General features: G+C 40.4%; 1 protein-coding gene across 6 annotated transcripts in view; it reads right to left on the bottom strand.

Annotated features, from left to right (window-relative positions):
* HELZ (helicase with zinc finger) overlaps window positions 1-21,607 on the bottom strand; it is a 155,010-nt gene that overhangs the window by 120,681 nt on the left and 12,722 nt on the right. For all 6 annotated transcript variants that reach the window (XM_082861325.1, XM_082861322.1, XM_082861327.1 and 3 more), the window contains 2 exons: window positions 11,619-11,846; window positions 9,248-9,284 (listed from right to left, as the gene is read on the bottom strand). In XM_082861325.1, coding sequence (XP_082717451.1) covers window positions 9,248-9,284; window positions 11,619-11,828 — 247 coding nt within the window. In that variant the 5' untranslated portion in view covers window positions 11,829-11,846. The remainder of the gene's footprint in view (window positions 1-9,247; window positions 9,285-11,618; window positions 11,847-21,607) is intronic.

Genomic DNA, 21,607 nt, shown 5'->3' with positions numbered 1-21,607 from the left:
GGCTGGGCCCGTGAGCCATGGCCGCTGGGCCTGCGTGTCCGGAGCCTGTGCTCCGCAACGGGAGAAGCCACAGCAGCCAGAGGCCCGCGTACCGCAAAAAAAAAAAAAAACACAAAAAAGAACACTGTATTAAACATCTTTCTACATATATACTTTATTGAATCAGATTATTAAATTGAAAGTTGCAGTCTCTGTATCCAAGAAGGTTTTATTCAATTACTTTCAGTTTAGACCAACCTGCTGTCACAGCATCCATGTTACAGATCACTTATCTCCTCAACTGACAATTCCAATACATGAATAACAACAACGGAGCATCCTTAAGAATGTCTTGAGCAACTCAGAAAATTCCACAGTAAGCCCACATCTCCCCCCAGATCTTACTATTCCTGAAACTACTTAAATATGACCTTCGGCAAAAGTCATTTTATCTCTCTGGTCCTCAGTGTGGTCATCTGTAGAACTGCAAGATGAAAAAATGTGCTGCAAGGATCAAATAATATAATGCAAGCATTAATAAAACGCTCTGAAGAAACATGACAGTCCTACCAAGGTCTGGATCACTCACATTCGCTAAGCCTGTTTCCTCCCCCGTAAAATGGAGGTGACAGTAGTTACCTAATAAGGTTGTGGTAAAGACTAACTGTGTTAATTATATGAAGTACCCAGCACAATCTCAAGAGTTCCCTAGATGTTACGTTCCCCTCTAAAAATTATAAAATAGTATTAAGAACTGTTGAGGAACTATCCTAGTTCCTTTTCAGTAATTGGGATATTAAGAAACTAGTTGTCCAGAGCTGAACAATGTCTCAGGGAAATGAAAAAAACGTAAGAATATTTCAATCTCAGATGACTATGTCATGTTTAAAGAGTATTAAATGACATGATATTTCACAAGCACTTTGCAGAGATCTTTGGTTTTGCACAAGGTATATGCTGAATTTTATTTTGCAAAAGTTCTTCCATTACACTGATGTCTAAATGTCTCCAGATTTGTCAAAATTATGTTTCCCTTTCTTCTCTCTAAACATTTTAGACAAGAAACACTACTGATGTACTTTCTTCTAACGGCTGTCTTTAAATGCAATTCAGTTTATGTCTTGTAGGATCCCACATGAAGAACTATGGCAAAGAAACAGTCAACTACTATAGATAAAAAGCTATCCTGCTATGGTGTCATATGATAAAATCAAATTGCAGTGCTGCCAATCTGGTCCTGTATTACCTTTAACATCTTGAAAAAGCTTGAAAGAAAACAAAGTATGGCCTAGTGTATTCTTAAACTTGCCTCAGCTATAATAATTGAACTTGCCAAAAGAGATGACATTAAAACATAACCTAATCTTGGGCAACTGTAAAAAAGTTATGATTCCTTACAAATAAATTCTCTTCCCCCAACTATCTGTGAAATTCTACAGTGAGCACATAACTCCTTCCTTCCCCTGGGAGTTACAAAGGAAAAATCTGAACACCTTAGTTGCGTTGCTAAATTCAAGTCTCTATCCCTTCTCATTCTTAAGTTTTTGTAAGATTTTCTAACACTTGAAATATGTCTTACTTGGAATGTTTTGGGCCAGAATATGACTAATCTTAAAGGAGTACTCATTCAACTGTTTCAACAAAAACAGCTTCTGTAAGTGTTTGACAGCCCCTGGCTACCAAAAGGAGAGGATCAACAATTAAAATGTAATTCCCCTTGCCTGTAAAGAATTACCTGCAATGAGAAAGATAATTTAAAACAAGCTTAAAGTTCAGTAAATGCTGAATATTAGTCTGTATTTTTTCAGTAACATGACCATAAAAGAGTATTTTTCTTATCAAGTCCTTAGTTATTTCTAAAGCCTTTTATTGAAGAGCATAGCCTAATCAAGGTAGCATTTTTCCAAATTTTTTGAAAGAAATTTTAAAATTACCATTAAACTAAATCCTTGAGTCATTAATAAAGTGAAGTTATTCACCACTTGGAAATAATCACATTCTCAGAACCAACACATCAGGAACTGAATCAAAAATGAAATAGATTCATTTAATAAATATATAAAACAAATTTATAATTTATAAATAAATTCCTTTCCTAAATATCAGCCATTTAATTTTTGGGCAGTAAACTTATTGCCAAACATCTATTGGGGTGGGGTTAGGGGAGGAGTTTATAAACAGACTCCAAACAGCAGAAGGCCTAAGTCAGGTTAAAATGTCCACTTGTAACAAGTAACAAGAAGTATAAGGTAAACCAGAATAAGAACTCTGTGGCAAATCTCTCACCCGGGTCCATTTCTCCAAATAGTTTTTTTTTTTCCTACCATGCTTCTCCTCTGTCTCAACCCTTTTTCCCCTTGCCCTCTCTTTACTTCCAATTGTAATACATAATACTTTAAGACATGCGGACCACAGCTTTTGCGGCATTTTATGTCCTTCCTACCAAGGTCTTTTGCAGATATAATCTTTCCTTTATAAGACGCTTTTGGAAAATGAAAAGCCTTAACAGTATTCAATCTCAGGTATCACACAGACCTCTTCTGAATATTTCATCTCCAGATTTAAATACTATACTCTCTCTCTCATTCTCTCTCTTTTCTTTTTCCCCAAATCCCTGCTACCTTGCTCTCTGCTCCTTCCAGTATTCAGTCCTTAACCTGGTCACAAAAATCTCTGCATCTCTTTTACATCCCTCTTGTGTGTGCCATAAACTTTGAAGCTGAGACCTTATTGTATATTTTTGGAAGTACTCTTTCCTTCAACTGCAGCTCAGAGTAAAGGCTCTTGGACTCCTGAGTAGCCTGTTGTACTGTGTGTGCATTAGAAAGAGAGAGAGAGAGAGAGAGAGAGAGAGAGAGAGAGAGAGAAAGCATGCTGCTTGCCGAGCCTTCAGCCTCCTCGTTATAAAGAACCCTAATTTCCAAGATGCATTTGCTGTATCATTACAGGAAAGTTAATCTCTGTTAACTGTTCAAAAACTGGAAGGGGGCTTCCCTGGTGGTGCGGTGGTTAAGAATCCACCTGCCAACGCAGGGGACACGGGTTTGAGCCCTGGTCCAGGAAGATCCCACATGCCGCGGAGCAACTGAGCCCGTGTGCCACAACTGCTGAAGCCCGCGTGCCTGGAGCCTGTGCTCCCCCACGGGAGAAGCCTCCACAGTGAGAGGCCCGTGCACACAACGAAGAGTTAACCCCTGCTCGATGCAACGGGAGAAAGCCTGAGTGCAGCAACCAAGACCCAATGCAGCTATAAATAAATAAGTAAATAAAATTTATAAAAAACTGGAAGTTGTTTCTATTTTAAAAAATCAACTTAACTGTATTTTTTTTATCTTAAAACTCTTTCAGTGCCTTTATGTCAACGTCAGAAGTCAACGTCTTTCTATGTCCGTTGTAAGCACTCAGAGCAAATCCTCTGCTAAGGCACTCCCTTACTTCACTGTTTCCACGGTTGATTTGCTTGCTTTTGAAAAAAATAATTTGCTTACTGAGAAGAACTGACATTTTGCCCCTCTTCTGACTATTTTCTTTGCACTATGTGAGAGGGCTATGTTTTCAGGTGTTCACAATAATCTTAATTTCAGTGTTGTCATCCTGCCCGTCAGTGTCCGTCCGTCCCCCCCACCCCCCCGCCCCGCTTTGGTATAGTTTTTATTGAGATTTTACAAGGCAAGGTACCACTCATTTTAAATCTTCTCTTTTTATGGTATACATATAATTTGAGCTAATATAAAATTAATGCTAGTATTTATTCTATGAGTGAAAAACAACATGAAATACATTTATAATGTCACTCATGACTATAACTGACACCCTGCATAAATAAGAAAAGGTCTAGAACAGACAGTCATACAACCATGGTGAGGCTCTTGCAACTGAGTTCAAAGGGTGTAGTTCAAAGACTATTGCTTACTTAAATATCTACTCATACAAAAGAGAGTCTGGGGCTTCCCTGGTGGCGCAGTGGTTGAGAGTCCGCCTGCCGATGCAGGGGACGCGGGTTCGTGCCCCGGTCCGGGAAGATCCCACATGCCGCGGAGCGGCTGGGCCCGTGAGCCATGGCCGCTGAGCCTGCGCGTGCGGAGCCTGTGCTCCACAACGGGAGAGGCCACAACAGTGAGAGGCCCGCGTACAGCAAAACAAAAAAAAAAAGGGAGTCTGCACACTCAGAGGATGGTCTCCAACTTAACTTAAATTTTAAAAAAACACTTTCCTGATTTATATTCTATCCCTAACAACTTACATATAAGAAATTTACTTAAAACAGTTAATAGGCATTATGGGGAAATGAAGAGTGGAAGTTAAGGTCCTATTCCAGAAAGTCTTAGGTTCCTGCTGAAGAACAAACTGTGGTAGAGCCATGCTGTGGAATACTACTCAGCCATAAAAATGGATGCACTACTGATACACACAAGAACTTGGATGGGTCTCAAACACATGGTGAGAGAAAAAAAGTCATCCTTAAAAAGATCACGTACAATATGGTTCCATTATGTGGTATTTTCAAATGACAAAATTATGGAGGTGGAGAACAGATTAGTGGCTGCCAGGGGTTACACAGGGAGGGAAGACAGTGAGTGTAACTGTGAAGGGTAGCACAAGAGAGATCTTCACTGTGATGGAACTCTTCTGCATCAGGACTGTGCTGGTGGTTACCTGAATCTACACATAATAAAATGAAATAGAATTACACATATTCATTGAACCAATGTCAACTTCCTGGTTTTGATACTGTACTACAGTTATGCAAGATGTAACCAGTGGGGGGAAAGGTACATGGGATCACTCTGTACTATATTCGCAACTTCCTGTGAATCCATAATTAGTTCAAAGTAAAAAGTTTTTTTTTTAATTCCTGTTGGAGAAATAAAGCTTATATACATGAAATTTTTTAAATAGTTACCGCAAGTGGATCTAAAGAACAAGTAATTAAGAAATATTATTGAACTGCATCCCTATTTAACATTCTGGTCAACAGGAAAAACTGGATGGACTAGAGGCTTAAAGATCCAAACTCCTGTCCCGCTCCACTATCGTCTACGTGATCCGGAGCCTCAGTGTTTTCCATTTCTAGAATATAAAATACCCATTTGCCTTTTTTCCCCCCAGGTTTATTACACTCAATAGAATAATGTCTGTAAAACCCTAAAGAATAAATAGGTTCTACCTTAGGATAAAGAGAAGGAGCATGGCCTTTCAGATCACAAAGACCTCACTTCAAAACCACAGCTCCACTCTGGACTGTCTCTATGCTCTTAAGCAAGTTACTTAATCTCACAAAATCTGTTTCCTCACCCATAAAGCTGGAATGATATTACAGTGTGATTAAACAAAATACTTCAGAGGCTCTTACTCAGAAATAATTCTGAATAAGTATTGTTACCCCTATTAATTATTTTTCCAAAACATTTTTAATTACCATAAAATATAAACTCTATTTAATCAAAACTCTTCAGAAAAGGAAAGTATAGAAGGTTCAATCAATCAATCATGTATCAATTTGCCTTTTGTAATACAGTCAGCATCTATTTAACAGGGCTTTTTGGTTACTGAATCACTTACTTCACAGGGCAAGTTATCAACATAATAAATATCAATTGATGGCCCAAACTCCTTTGTTTACATTAATTTCTTAAATTAATGACACTCTCACCTAGGGTTTAAAAATCTTGCAGCCTAAAAAGAATAAAATAAAAATCTTGCAGCCTTATGAAAAGTATTCATTGATGTTATAATGACTGAGTTTGATCTACACAGTACATGTAGCACAAAACTCTTAGCTGATAAGACTATCTTTTGATTTCACTTTCTCCATTTACCTCATTCCCTTTTGTTAGTGTAAAAAAAAAGTGAGTTTCCTATATGATGAATATTTCAGAGGAAGAAAAAGAATCCTTATGTTATGAAAGTTTTCCTGTTACGCCAAATACAGCATATGTTCAGATAATGAAAACAGACTTGACCACCTCACTTACTCAGTGGTCACTGGCTTGACAACCCTCACTATCCAGAACACAACACCAAACTCAGAACTAAACTCCATGAACTTAAAGTCTGTGTAGCTTATTTTCAGGATGCCCTTGAGTCCTCACTCAGAACCTATTTCTTATTTAAGTAGAATTCCAACTATTAAATCTTATGACTCTGATTAGTTCCTGGCTTAAACAAATCAGCCTTAAAAAAAAACATTTTGGGAACAACCAGGTAAATCTGATTATGGACTGGTTTTGGATATTAGGGAATTATGGCCATTTTTATTAGATTAATAATAATATTGTGGTTATACAGTTATGACCTTATTTTTTATTAGAGATGCATACTAAAGTATTTAGGAGTAAATATCATGATGTCTATAATTATTTTTAAATAGTTCAGAAAAAAATTAATGAAGTAAATATGGCAGAAGGTTACAACCTAAGTTTCGAGACTATGAATGTTTATTATACTCTTTCTCCTAGTTTCCTGTATGTTTTAAATTTTTCATAATAAAAAATGTTTCAATGTTTTTTAACTCCATGACAAAGATTGCCTGTCTGGTTTCCTATCCCTGCCTAAGAAAGTGAAATCAGGGTCAGAAGCAGCAAGTGGAGAAGAGGGGGAGGGTAGCTGCAATGAGGCATGTTGAGAGTTGTAAGGAATGCAAACTGATAGCCTGACAGTGAGGGAGCAGACACCAGGATGATACTCTAGTACATAAAATTCAAACAAAGCTCTGGGGCCATTAAGGCAGGAGCTATTCGGGCTATCTAGCGTTACAAACCAATATAATAATTAACAGAGATTGAGATTCTCGTGTTGCTTTTTATTACTGACTGCTTAACTGTGGTATTTTATTACCTTATATAAAAATAAGCTTGCTGTACACTTGAAACTAATACTGTAAATCAACTGTATTTCAATTAAAAAAAACACAAGTTACCAAAAGGTGAAAAGAAAAAAAAATTACATGTACATAATATAAAAGCAGAACTCTACAATTAGCAATATACACATGTAAACTTTGCCAATATTCCCAAATGTCTATTTCAAACGACAAAGTTTATATACATTAAATAAGCACTTCCATGTTCTTACTTATCACATAAATGGTAACAAGGAATGCACAGAGTGTAATCAATGAACCCTTATTGCAAGCTAACCGATTTTCTGCTTTTCCACACAGTATTGCAATGAAAACCATTCCACATACAATTTCTTCCTTCTTTTGGAATATTTACTTGGGACAGTATCCCAGAACTAAGATTAGTGGGTCAAAGGAACGAACATGTTACCAAGCCATATTCCGCTTCATACTCTACCACACCACAAGCATACACTCATTTCACTGCAACCTTATCTTAGGCATTGGTTAAACTTTTCTCCCCACATTACAGAGACATAATCAGTAACCAAAAACTGCACGTAATTGATGTATACAGTCTGGTGAGTGTGGACATACGTATACATTCATGTTACGATGATCACAATCCAGGTAACAGGCTTATCCTTCATCCCCAAGGTTTCCTGGTTAAGCTTTTATTGTGGTAATTCAGCAGCTGTAAAATAGTATCTAACCTGAAAACGCTAATAAAACAATTAACAAAAAACGCAGGGCTTTTCCTTATGTTCCTTCACCCACAGCGTTTACCCTTCGACAACTCTTCACAAGTCAGTTACTCTTCTGGGACTTTGTGTGTCTCCAAATGAAAAGCATCAACCTCACTAGTACTCATGGAAGGGAACATTAAAGAAAGAGGGGCCATTTCTCACACGCAAGACTGTCACAACGTCAAGACTGAGAGGTTCCAGTTAGTGAGCTCACAGGTAACAGGCATTCAAGTGTATTTTAACCCAGACATCCAACTTTTAAAAATCCTTAACCCAGATATCTAACTTTTAAGACTACCATAAAGAAACAAAGGCAACAGTAAGAAAGAATATATGTTTATTACAGGATGAACTATAACAAACTAGAAAACTAGAACCACCTGAATGCCCGTCAATATGGGAATAGCTGAATAAATTACGGCACATCTATGCCATGGAATATTCAGCAGGAATTGGAGCTGATGTATTATTAACATAGTAAGATGTCCATGATCTATTGTTACAGAAGAAAGCAAGAAACTGTGTGATGATCACATAATTCTTTTTTAATTTTTAAAGGAAAACCCTACCTATGTATTATAAGCATTTGTGCTTATCACTACAGAGAAAGGTGAAGAAGATGCAGCAAACTGATAACATGGTTCCTTCAGATCGGGGAGAAGGGGAAGTGGGTCCCTTCTTCATACTCCTCTATATTATCTGACTTATTATCTGGCTTGTTGGTAACTTTTAAATGTCCACAGATAGTAAAGATTTTTTTAGCGGAAGATGGTACTAGATATCTCTCATGCCAATTAACTCCCAAAGTATACAATCCTATGAAGCAAGGTTTACAAAGAGGTCACTGAATCTTTAATGAATGGTTAAATTATGTCCAATATGCCCCAGGAGTAGATAAGATGGTTTTTTAAGGTTAACAACAAAAAGAGCTAATACTTTTAAGAGTTTTGACACAAAGGAGCAAATAGGAAAAAAAACTTTAACTTATGTTAGACACCTCAGCCCCCCAACCCCAATCTGGATAATTGAAACATTATATTATCCAAATCACTGAGCTGTGCCACACTCCCACCAAGAGTGTGAGAGAATGTACCCGGAACCCTCCTCCCACTCACTTCTAGACTCATTCTAGTGAACTGGCAGCAATCTCCAAGAAAAGGATCCCTAGTCTATGAGTACCCAAAGATCACGGATCTTACTAATCAATTTCCTGCCCAAAAGAAAACAGGAAAAGCACTAAAGAGCATTCTAGCCAGTCTCTGCTCTCTAAGGGAAATCTTCTAATGAAGGGGAAAAGAACATTTTAGGAGGCAGAGGCCCAGCTTTTCAATTTATCCAAGCTTAACGTTTTAATCAATGTGTGTTATGTGCTACAGTTCTTAAAATATGGCTCTTTATTGACTGAAAATACTCACACAAACTTTAAAATGGCATTATCAATGTTCCCAAGGGAGTGACAGCAATGCCAACACTCGTGATTAGGAACAATGTTCATGTGTGCACCCATCATAGCAGGAAAGTCGCCATCCAAATTAGTCACTCAGCACCACCGTGAGGTGGGTTTTTTAAATATTATAATTACTTTTGAAATCAGCATATGAAAAAAAACAAATCTTAAACACTGCTCAATTAAATAATTCAAAATCTTCACAGCAGAAAAGAATCCTGCTTTTAAACATACCATGCCTACAATCTTCATCAGCTTGCCCATAGTTTTTCTGCAAAATAAAAGATACAAGATAAAGTTAAGTAGTTCAAGGGCTGCTTAAAACAGATTTTATCAAAAAGCTCAGCTTTGTTTCAAAGTTTAATCACTAATGTTGCAAATTTAATATGCACAGAGTAAAGCTACCTCTGGCCGAGGTTTACACAACATTCTACAAACAGACATTACAGTACACTTCCCTAGGCCATTTATTCACACTCCTCCCCTCGCCCTCTCCAACCTCAAGCCACCAGAAATCTCTTCCCCATCCTCACTCTCAGCTAATGACTTCACTGAGTAAACTGCAGCCCTGAGAAGAGACTTTCCACGGATGGCCACTACCATGGCTGCCCACTTCCCGACACACTGTGCCTTCCGCCTGTTACCAGGTGAGCCATCGCTGTTCCTTCCTAAAGCCCATCCTACCACCTGTGCAGATCTGTTCCAGGGCCTACTCAAGAACAGCGCTCCAGCAAGCTTCTTCTAGTTCTCCTACATCATTAATTTTTTGTTTTCTAACGGTTCAGTCCTAGAAACAAACATGCTCTTATTTCCCTCATCTGAAAAGATCCTTCTCTTCACTTCACTTCTCCCACCAGCTACCATTCCATTTTTTTGTGCTTCAGTGGGGCAAACTCCTCAAGAATTGTCTGTATCATGTATTTCAATTCCCTTCCCGCTGACTTTCTCTTAAACTCTCTTTTATTAGGCTTTCACCCACCACTCCATGGAAGCTGCTCTCATGGAGGTCACCAGTGACTGCCAGTGGATCCAGTTAGATACACTTACATGTACCCATTTAGACACACTGTCATTTCTCAGTCAATTCTCAATCCTCACGACTCCACCCACAGCAACCGACACTGAACCTTCCCTCCTTTGGACACAGGCCTTCTTTGATTGGTTCCTAGGACATCTTACTCTCTTAGTTTTCCTTAACCTCACGGGCTGCTTTTCAGGATGCTTTGCTTCTCCTCCCAACCTCTTAAACTAGTGCCACAAGACTAAGTCCTCAGCCCGCCCCTTCTCTCTACCTGTACTCATTCCCCTACTGATCTGACCCAGGATTAAGACTTTATATATCATCTACAGGCCACAGACTCTCCAATCAACATCTTTAGCCCAGACCTCTCTCCCAAACTCCAGACCTGCATTTCCAACTGCTTATTCAACATCTCCAGCTGGATATCTAAACGTCATCTCAAATCAGTATGTCCAAAATGAACTCTTTCCCATCTCCCCACCTACAGCCCTCTCATCTCAGTGTAAGGAAACTCCACGCTTCCAATTGCTCAGACAAAAAAAGGGCAAAGTAAGTAAACTATGCCTGCTCCATATCTCTCACTCCCTGCCTTCAGTACATTAGGACATCTGCTTCGTTCTATCTTCAGATTGTAACCAGAACAAACCACTTCTCACCATCTCCACTGCTAGCATTTTGATCTGAGCCACTTCACCGCTGGCCTAGATTATTCTAACAGCTTCCAAACTAGTCTCCCTGCATCCGCTCTTATTCTTTTACAGTCTATTCTCAACACAAAGGCCAAATAACTCCTATTAAAGCAGACCATGCCACTCCTCTGCTCAAAATCCCAGCACAGCATCCCATCTCAAGTAGAGCAGACACCAGCCCTTACAGTGGCCTGAAGGGTCCCACAGGATCTAGCCCTGTTGCACTCTCCCCCTTGGGCACGTTACTCCAGCACAAGGGCCTCCCAACTGTTCCTCAGACGTGGAAGGCATGCTTCCGCCTCGGGAATTCCGCACTGACTGTTCCCTCTGCCTGTAACGATCTTCTTCCAGATTTCAACATGGCTCACTTCCTTACCTCCTTCCTATCACCTTATCATGAGGCCCATCTTAACCCAATTTAAAACTGCAACCCTAACCCTAACCCTAGTAACCCTCTATTCTACTTTTTTTTCCATGCAGACTGTTACCTTCTAACAATCTAAAGTGTTTACCTATTTATAATGCCTATGGTTTATTGTCTGCCCCCCCCACTAGAAAAACTACTATGAAGGAGGGATCTTTCTCTTTCTCTTTCACCAACGTATAGCAGATACCTAGAAGAGCGTAAACATTCGTTGAATTGAGTGAATAATATTGGTTGAAATATTTGTTGAATGGAGTGAATAATCCAAAATGCTATACGATAGTAATACTTTCAAGGCTTAAAAACACAGTTACTTGCCATCAAAGATATTCAGCAATCACTAGCCACTTCACTCATGTCCTCAGCCCAGAATGTGGTGATTTGTAGCAGCAGTGATCAGCAAGAGTCCCACTCACAGAAAACAGCCATTTTACATGGTTCAGCACTGGCTCATTGACAGTGTTTACTCACCAGCTGCAAAAAGGAGGCGATTCTGTACAGAAGACTCTCGATTTTGATGCTTTCTATCTCCAGTGGACACGGCCCTGTGAAGTCAGCCATGGAGTACTGGCCAAGAGAAAGGAGGGCCTCTGTGCAGTGCTTGAGGGTCATTTCATAGTCCTGTCTCTTAAGTGATTCACACGCTTGTTCACATGACTTCTCAGCTCTTCTGTCTTCCATGACTCAGGGACAAAAATCCTACAGACAGGGAGAACAAATCAGAAAAGGTTTTAACAAGTTACTAATTATCAATTCTAGCCCCATTCCTAACTCAACTGGCCCAACCAGCTATCTGAATAGTTACTCTCGAGCAGCCTTTTGATCAAGGTCAGAGCTGAGGAGCAACTACGGACGCTACAAACCCTGTGCCTCTCCTTTCTATTTTATGAAGTCTTCACTAAAATTCAAGCAAAATATCAACCGTAAGTCAGGATCATGCCGACAATACGTCAAATTTATAAATGAAACATGATGCTGAATATTACAAGCCATGAAGGCGTCTCTTTTTTTTTAAAACCAGAAGGTGCAAAAATGTTTCCTATCCCAGCCTCCTATTTTCGGTCTTATAATTCTGTAACTGAGACTGCAGAGAATCAAAGTCCATACCAGGTAGGATTTTTCCCACCAGTACAAAACACTGGCTCAAGGGCAAGTTTGAACTGGCTATTAATTCAGTTCAGCAAACATTTCCTGAGGCCAGGCCCTGTGTTAGCAGCACTAAACTCAATGAGGAAGCACGTCATCACTCCTTTCGAGAAACTCAGATTCTAGCAAGACAGGCAAAGCACAAGTGAAAAATAACGAGAAATACCTTCCATCTGCCGAAAGGCATGAGCTGGCCTCAAAAGCAGAACCCAAGTTCACTGTGCAGAGATGACAGGAGAGCACGGGGGAGCTCTTCAGAGAGAATATGCACAAGAAACCACCGCGGCAGAGAAAGCACACGATACACTCCACGTGTGTCAGAGGAGGAGGGAAAGGAGCTAAGAATGCCCTCCAATGCCACAAGAAGTGAGGGCTTTATTCCATAGCAATGGAGCATGATGGGAGGTGTTTAAATAAAGAAGGAACCTATCGGGCAGTCCAGTGGTTGGGACTCCGCGCTTCCATGGCGGAAATGGGCGGGGGGAGGGTTTGATCCCTGGTTGGGGAACTAAGATCCCACAGGCAGCATGGTGCGGTCAAAAAAAAAAAAAAAAGAAGGAACCTATCATGTAGAAGTCCTGTGAACAACTGGTGAGAAGCAGGCATTGCCATTAATAACAGACCACTAAGCAGTCCAAGTAATAGAGATTGAGAATTCAAGCGCAGCCTCTCCTGAGCTCTATCACTCATAATGCAGGGAGCAGAAAACCTGGGCAAAGAAGACCTAAAACCCTTAGACCTGACAGTCACAACACTGCTTCGGAGGATCACCCTTGCTGACCTCTTATCACCATCTCTGTCGGGATGGAGACTGCTCTTCTTGCCTGTTCCCACCCTCGCTCACTCTCCCCACTTTCTACCTTACCAAATGGCCCCAAGGTACAGGTTTCCTCCATCTTTCCAAAGCTCCATTTATGCCACTTCGCTTTTAAGAAGGACCCACGTTAGTGCCTGTTTTCCTAACCAAAAGAAATCCAAAGAGGATATCTATCTTTACAAAAAAGGGGGGAAAGTGAAAACAGTGTTCGGCGTGTGTTTCGCAGCAGCCCTTACAGAGGCAATCCGCACTGTGAGCTGCAAAAGTGGGTGCAAGGGGCACCGCCCAGCTCCTTCCCAGGAACCACACTCAGCACCTCAGCATCAAGCCACCATAGCTCTGAACTGTCACTGGACTTCTGTGCTTTAGCTCAATTTATTTTGTGCATCCGTTAGCAAGATGTGTCCTATGGTCACTGCTTCTTCGCTTTACGCCATGTCGGCTTGTGGAAGGTTTCCTGGGAATGCTCTGCTTTCAGTCATTGGGGGAAACCCATACTTACTGTCCTCCCGCCTCCCTCCAGCCTGCATATCCACTCTCGGCCTGGCCTTTCCAGCTCTGAAAAGACAACCTGGCTCCGCCCTCTGCCGCCTATATACTGCAGTGAAAGATGAGGGGAGAAGCTGACAGGCAGACAAAAGGCAGCAGCAGTGAGTGAGGCCTGATGACAGACATCGGAAGAGTTCCAGGCCCCTTCAACTTTTGAGATGTTTGGTATAACAAAAAATGTAGAAACACCTAAGGGATGGGATGAGAAAGAGCTCAAAATGGATTTCAGTATTTGTCAGCGTTTGTTAAATATGGGTGGTACATACACGGGGTACAATGTAATATTCTCCACTTTTCTCAGTATGAAATTTTTATTAAAAAAAAATACCAAAACACGGTTTTTAAAATTACAGGATATTTAAAATGTTTATACATTTGACAAGTTAACACAAAAAATGAAATCTAATTGTGTTATTCACAAGGTAATCCAACAAATATTTAGAGTATTGTATCCTCAGGCATTACATGGCCTCCCTTTAAACTTCCTCAGCTCTCCCTCAGTGGGCTATAATTCCCAGTTTACTTTAGGGGAACTTAAATATTTAAGTTATAGTTGGTGTTTATGTCCCTTATACAAACATGCATTAATTTGGGGAAATCAATTATCAAATAAACATCAAAAGTAATCATTTCTACATTACTAACGTGACTTTGCCCATTAGAGATCAGAATGCATTACAAGATCATCAGTAACTTATTCTATAGGCCAGAGCTGATGCTATTGACATTTTGGGCTGAACAATTCTTTGTTGCGGAAGGCTGTCCTGTGCTTCATAAGATGTTTCAGCAGCATCCCGGCCTCTGACCACTAGGTGCCAGGAGCACGTCTCCTGACTTACAACAACTAAAGATGTCTATCTCCAGACATCAGCAAATGTCCCCTGGGGGGTCAAAATCATTCCTGGTTGCGACCTACTGATATGAACAAGCATACAGTGTTTGCTTGCCCAATAACAGCAACAGAAGATGGATACATCCATGGATTCCCAAGGTCCTAGAATTAGCAAATCTCCTCTATACAACTCCTAGCCCACATCTAGAAAATATCACAAAAAGAAGTAAAATGAAACGAAAAACTAACAACACATGAGCTAAAATCTTTGCTAGGGAGAGAACACAGCACAGTGATCCAAAGCACAGACTTGGAGCCAGAGGACTTACATTCAGAACTCACCAGCTGTCACTCACCAACTGTGTCACTCACCAGCTGCGTGACCTGGAGCAAATGACTTAGCCTCAAGTATCTCAACTTGCTCACCTCTAAAATGGCAAGAAGACAACTAATACCTACCTCCTATGGTTATTTATTTTCACTTAAGCATTAAATGAAATAATACGTGTAAAGTGCTTAAAAGAATGCCTGGCATACAGTGAGTGCTCAGTAAGTGTTAGTTAGCTATTGTTATTTCACTAAAATTCCGTATTTTCAATTTATACAAAATGGAAATCACTTTACAGATTTCAACATACAACACTGTATTCATAGAAAATAAGATATCATGCTATGTAACTACTTTATCTACTTGACAGAGGAATTATTTTCACCCATTTTCTCCATCTCGATAAAATAATAATGGTTATGACTATGCAATCATAATAATGATTATGCTCCCCAATAGCCATTGGAGAAACAAGTGTACTTGTACGTCGCTGACGAAGACAAGCTAACCCCTAAAACTGGCTCTGAGGGGAGATCACAAAGACTACCGTCAACATTAATCACCAAACATATTAGCCAGGGATATCTCAATAAAAGTAACACAGAAGTAGAGATTAGGGACAGAATTACTAACTCCAGGAGCTATGGGGGGAAGTGACTTAATTTCAAGAGTTAATGTCTCTGATATGGAGGCTCAGACGCCCACCTCAGCACTGGATATGAAGATGCCTACCACAATTACGTTTGTTAATTAATCAGGCCCCAACAGTTCATTTCTAACTGCGGTCTCCCTGGCCCTCACTGCAGGTACTTCTGTAGTGTAGCTCTCCATACGAGGCAGGTCTCTGGTAACTGTCTTCCCTGGTTCTTCAGAAAACAGCATGACCTGGCTACACATACTCCTGAAGAAGTTCAAGTGCCTTCTTGAAAAACATAAAATAAAAACTGCCAGACGAGGTCAAAGAGAGACAATGTCTCAAGCCACGCTAAAATGGACTACAAAAAACACAGATCTAGAAACTACCTCTACACGAGGCCAGCTCCCAGACACACCTCACCATGTAGCCGACACTCTTGGCCAGGATACACGGATACACCCGTCTACAGCACGCGACCCTGCTACGTGGTGGACAGACACTGACCAAGCTGGGTCTTGTACAGCCTCTGCCACGGGGACAGAAAGGCCTGGAGAAGGGCACTGAGTCGCTTGAACCCACCAGTGTGGGAAGAAGCACCACGTCCACCCATTGCGAGGGCCACCCCTATTTGCCTCCACTCTTTCTCTTCGTGTTAAAAATTATCCAACTTTCACCAAAAGAATACACAACACTAACTTTCTGCAAACTCCTGCCCCTGTGGGGAACGGCATTCCTGGAGGATGTAACTTCACAGACAAAAAAGCTGGAATCAGTAACCAAGATTCTAATTCAAATCCATTAACCCCTGTGATCTGTTGCCGATCTACAAAAAGAGCCTAATAGCATATTAGTCGTTTGACCAGCCAGCGACCATCCCTTTTTCTGGTGATAAAAGCCCACAAATTCCCTCAGAGTAGGTACCTCACCCCGACTCTCAGTCGGCATGGCTCCAGTGGGGTCGACTCTGCCAAAGAGCCAGGGGTGCCATGTGACCAGAACTGGCCAATCCCAGTCTCACAGCCTCAAACAGCGATTGGCTCCAGGTCAGACATGTGACCCCATAAGAGCCAATGAGACATCATGAGACTTTTGCTGAGGCTTCTGGGAAAGAGACAGGCACTCTTTCCGGCTGAATCTAAACGCTGACAGGCTACAGGGGGTGAATATGCTACAGCCATTTTTGTAACATCCAGCTCCTACAACTGAAGTCCATACAAGGAAAGGCAGAGTTGACTCGTGGGGAGAACCTGAGTCCTGATGACTTTACTTGAGCCCTGAATCCAGCCAGCTGTGCCTGACTTCGCAGTTAGCTGAGCCTAACTCAAATTTCTTTCCAGCTTAAGCCAATTTAGGTTGATATTTCAGGCAGCTGAAGCGAATTGATGTATATGTGTATATCTGATTAGTACCTCACAGGATGTGAAAAATGGAATGAACTGACAGTTGTCTTGTAAAACAGTGTATATACACATGATTATTAAAAACACTGGTCACAGGTATTGATTAATAATAAGTGCAAAGAGAAAAAAGTGGGCATGGGAGAGAAATGACTTACTGTGATACGTGGTTATTCCGACTCTTGAAAATATTCCAAAACATTTGTTTAAACAATTTTATCATAAAGCTATTTCAGCAATAATAATAAAAATAATAACAAGAGCCATTTGCTGAATGCCTACTGTGGGCCAGAGGCTGTTGAAATGACTATATTATGTAATCTGCTTGATTCCTCATAAACGACCTTACAAGGTGGATGTTATTATTATCATTCCCACTAACAGATAAGGAAACTGAAGCACAGAGAAGTTAAGTTACTCACCCACAGTTACACTGTTAATAAAAGGCAGGATTCAAATGCAGACATTCTGATGCAACTCGTGCTTTTAGCCATGACACTGAATCTGAACCTACACTCAAAGTTCTCATGCTGTTCCAGTGAAGCAGAAACTCAAACTCAGGCACTCCCAAAAGCATCAAATGTGAATGTAATATTTTAACCCTGGAAGAGTCTTAAGGACTAATTCCTACATAGTTCTGCATTATGAAAGTATACATATTTAACCACATTAGTGATCATCATTTTTTAAAAAGTGTGAAAACCCTCGCAAACCTCAACCAATTGCATTCTTTGGTTAAACAGAAGTCCTAGGTGTTGCCAAGACTAAGGAGCATATTATATAGTACCACCTTGCCAGAAAATAACATTTGCACCTTCCACAAAGTCAACTTTGTGAGAACATTCCCATCACTAAGTTACTTTTCACCACTTTTATAGAACAGAAACTTATTTTAAAATCTACCCATCTTAGTATAATATAAAAAAGAAAAAAATTTATGCATTGGACTTTCTCAAAATTAAACCTTTTTGCTCTTTAAAAGACACTATTATGTTAGAAGGATAGGAAGCCAAGCTAAAGACTGAGAAAAAAACAACTGCAAATCACATACCTGAAAAAGGATTTGTATCCAAATATATAAAGAATTCTCAAAACTCAACAGTAAGAAAACAACGCAATTAAAAGCTAGGCAGGGCTTCCCTGGTGGCGCAGTGGTTGACAGTCCGCCTGCCGATGCAGGGGACATGGGTTCGTACCCCGGTCTGGGAAGATCCCACATGCCGCGGAGCGGCTGGGCCCATGAGTCATGGCCGCTGGGCCTGCGCGTCCGGAGCCTGTGCTCCACAACGGGAGAGGCCACAGCAGTGAGAGGCCCGAGTACAGCAAAAAAAAAAAAAAAAAAAACTGGAAAGAGATAAAGAAGGATAAGTTTGTTAATAAAAGGAAAACCTGGGCTTCCCTGGTGGCGCAGTGGTTGAGAGTCTGCCTGCCGATGGGGGGAACACGGGTTCGAGACCTGGTCTGGGAGGATCCCACATACCACAGGGCAACTGGGCCCGTGAGCCACAACTACTGAGCCTGCGCGTCTGGAACCTGCGCTCCGCAACAAGAGAGGCCGCGGCAGTGAGGGGCCCGCACACCGCGATGAAGAGTGGTCCCCGCTCGCCACAACGAGAGAAAGCCCTCGCGCAGAAACGAAGACCCAACACAGCCAAAAATAAATAAAAAATAAATAAAATAAATAAATTTAAAAGGGAAATCTATACATTTCCCTTTCTGCAAATGCAGGTTTGCAAGGCAAGAGCAGAGCCTCAGAAAGAATGTCTGCAAACAGAACAATCACTAGTTCACTAGGTACAAAATGTAGGATACTTTTGAAGAATCCCATCACAGCTAGATAATTGGTCCAGGACCAAAAGTAAATACTGGAAGAAAAATGAAATCAACAGTGTACCACCGAGGTGGGAGGCAGACTGGCCTGGACTAAGACATGTTCAGTAATAGATAATAAGGGAGGTGATTTGTAAGCACCATTCTCGTCCCACTGTGGACTTCCTTCTGCAACAGTGTAAGGATAACCGCCAGATCGTCTTGAAATCAAGTCATGAAATATACTTTTATATTTTTAAAAATCAATTATTGTCCTAAATTAACTTTTCTTATTAATTTAGTCATGGTCCTCTTTTACTTCTAAAAAATTAAATCTTATTTGATTAGAGACAGACTTCAAAAAATAAAAATAAACTGTGATCAAATAGCAGGAACAAACAGTAGTAACTAAAATTTCTTCAATCTAAACTGAAGATGATTTCTGTATCTCTGTCTTTTACATTTGTCTCCATTAGGGAAAAAAAATTATCTACCTCATAATTAACTTGGCTGGAATGAATCAGACTGCATTTGTAAAGGTTTCAGAAGACCAATGAGCTGTGCTAGACATTACCACTATCCACCTGAGCAGAAATTACTATACATAAGTTTCTTTACATAACGAACAAAACAAAAATTTAAACAAAAGAAGAACTACTAGAAAAAAAATTAGAGATTCATTTTTTTAAGTCAGTAATTTGCCTTTAGTCAGTAATTTGCCTCATACATTATTATTTTCCCTGTGGAAACCCAATTATTATCCTGAAAACAAGACCACTTTAGAAAGTAAATGCATTGTGACAAAAGAAAGAAAAGGCAGATTGATACATTATTAAAATAACTCAATGCCATACCCTGAGGAGTAAGGAAGCCATGGCAGAGCAGGCCCCCTTCTCCTCAATGGACAGCACAGCTGTGGGGAAGACACTGCAGCTAGCACAAGCATGTCACACTTCCTCAGGGAGGAAGCAAGTTACAGACCACTCTAGAGAGGGCGCCCATAAACTGACGGCCATGCTCATTACCCAACGTCCAGGCCACCCACAGGCTGACTGCAACCCAACTTTCCCACCATTCCCACACAGGCCCCAGGGACCGTCAGGCCTCTGAGGCTCTGCCAATGCCCTTCCCTCTACCCAAATATCCTTTCCCTCCTCTCTCCGGACCTGAATCCTGCCCAGCTCTAAATGAACACTTCAAGGCCTATTTCCCTAAGAATGCCTCTCTCAAAACCAAAATTACTTCCTATAGAATGATCTGCCTCTTACTCATCCATTATCTTGGATTAAATACATCATGCAAGATGCCTTATCTGACGAACACAACTATTTTATAAATAGGAGTCATGTTTTATATCATCTATATCCCCATGACAACCATTCAGCTCACTAAAACCATTCAATAAATACTCTAATTGAATTTCCGAAAGAGTTGACCTAAAATAACCTAAATGCCAAGCATTCCAAGAACTGTCCTGAACCAAATTCACTTCTCATTCGAATGCCAATGTCATAGACAGGGATGTTGTATTGTCTTTAAATGTACTTGCCTTTATGCAAAACTAGAATCTCTGATGAATCTATGGGACACACATGTAAAATATTCTGCAAAGTAAAAGAGCTTTATTTATTGTACTGTGCTTAATATTCAGCCAGACTTGCATTTTTCTCTAAAACTTATAAAATTACTGAGTATGCAAGAAGCATTAGAAGAGAGACTAAGTCTATTGAGAAGAAAACTGGAAGCGAAGGTCATCAATCATTTTCTACTCTGAATAATCTCTTTCATAAAGAGGTAAATTCTCCTAAATTCCAGAATGAATGGAATTCAATACAGCAAAGTAAAATGCTTTAAATACATAAAATAAATATCTTGATGGACCTTCCACCATGTGTTTTAGTAACTTAAATTATAAAAACAAAAAAACCCTAAATTTAAGAAAAGTTATATCAAGAGCTAAAATTGAGATTTTTTTTTCCATCTATTACTTTGATTTTCCTGGCCCATTTTTGAGAATGGTCAGCATTCTGGATCAATAATTCCAAATTATTTCTTGAAGAGAGATTCCTCCCAAGTCATTTAACATGCTTACTAATCAATAAAGATACGAAAAAACAAAAAACCCATATTTATGAAGCAAGCAAATTATATTAAAAGACTGACTTTGAGAAAAGGTTGCTGCTTGCCAAGAAAATTTTATTATTATAAAACATTTTCTGTCATTTGTATTTCTTCATTTTCCCTTCCAGATTATCTGTGTAGCCTTGTAAACAAATCATAATCCAAAGCAGTTGAGCTTTATAAATAAAATGTAAATCAACGCAAGAGAGCCAACTGCATAATTAAAACAAAAGCATACCGGGCTTCCCTGGTGGCACAGTGGTTGAGAGTCCACCTGCCAATGCAGGGGACACAGGTTCGTGCCCCAGTCCAGGAAGATCCCACATGCCGCGGAGCAACTAAGCCCGTACGCCACAACTACTGAGCCTGCGCTAGAGCCCACGAGCCACAACTACTGAGGCTACACACTGCAACTACTGAAGCCCACGCACTCTAGGGCCTGTGTGCCACAACTACTGAGCCTGGGTGCTGCAATTACTGAAGCCCACGCACCTAGAGCCTGTGCTCCGCAACAAGAGAAGCCACCACAATGAGAAGTCCGCGCACCACAACGAAGAGTAGCCCCCACATGCCACAACTAGAGAAGGCCCATGTGCAGCAACAAAGACCCAACACAGCCAAAAATAAACAATAATAAAAAATAAATAAATAAAGGCATCATCACATAAAAACAAATGAGGAAATAATTTTTTAAAAAAAGAATAACTAAAAAAAAAAAAAAAAAAGAATAACTGGTGGGGCAATGGTTAAGAATCCGCCTGCCAGTGCAGGGGACACGGGTTTGAGCCCTGGTCCGGGAAGATCCCGCATGCTGCAGAGCAACT

This window comes from Leucopleurus acutus, assembly GCF_964270905.1.
Source record: "Leucopleurus acutus genome assembly, chromosome: 19".
In the NCBI taxonomy this organism is placed as follows: domain Eukaryota; kingdom Metazoa; phylum Chordata; class Mammalia; order Artiodactyla; family Delphinidae; genus Leucopleurus; species Leucopleurus acutus.
This window is presented reverse-complemented; position numbering and strand designations above follow the sequence as displayed.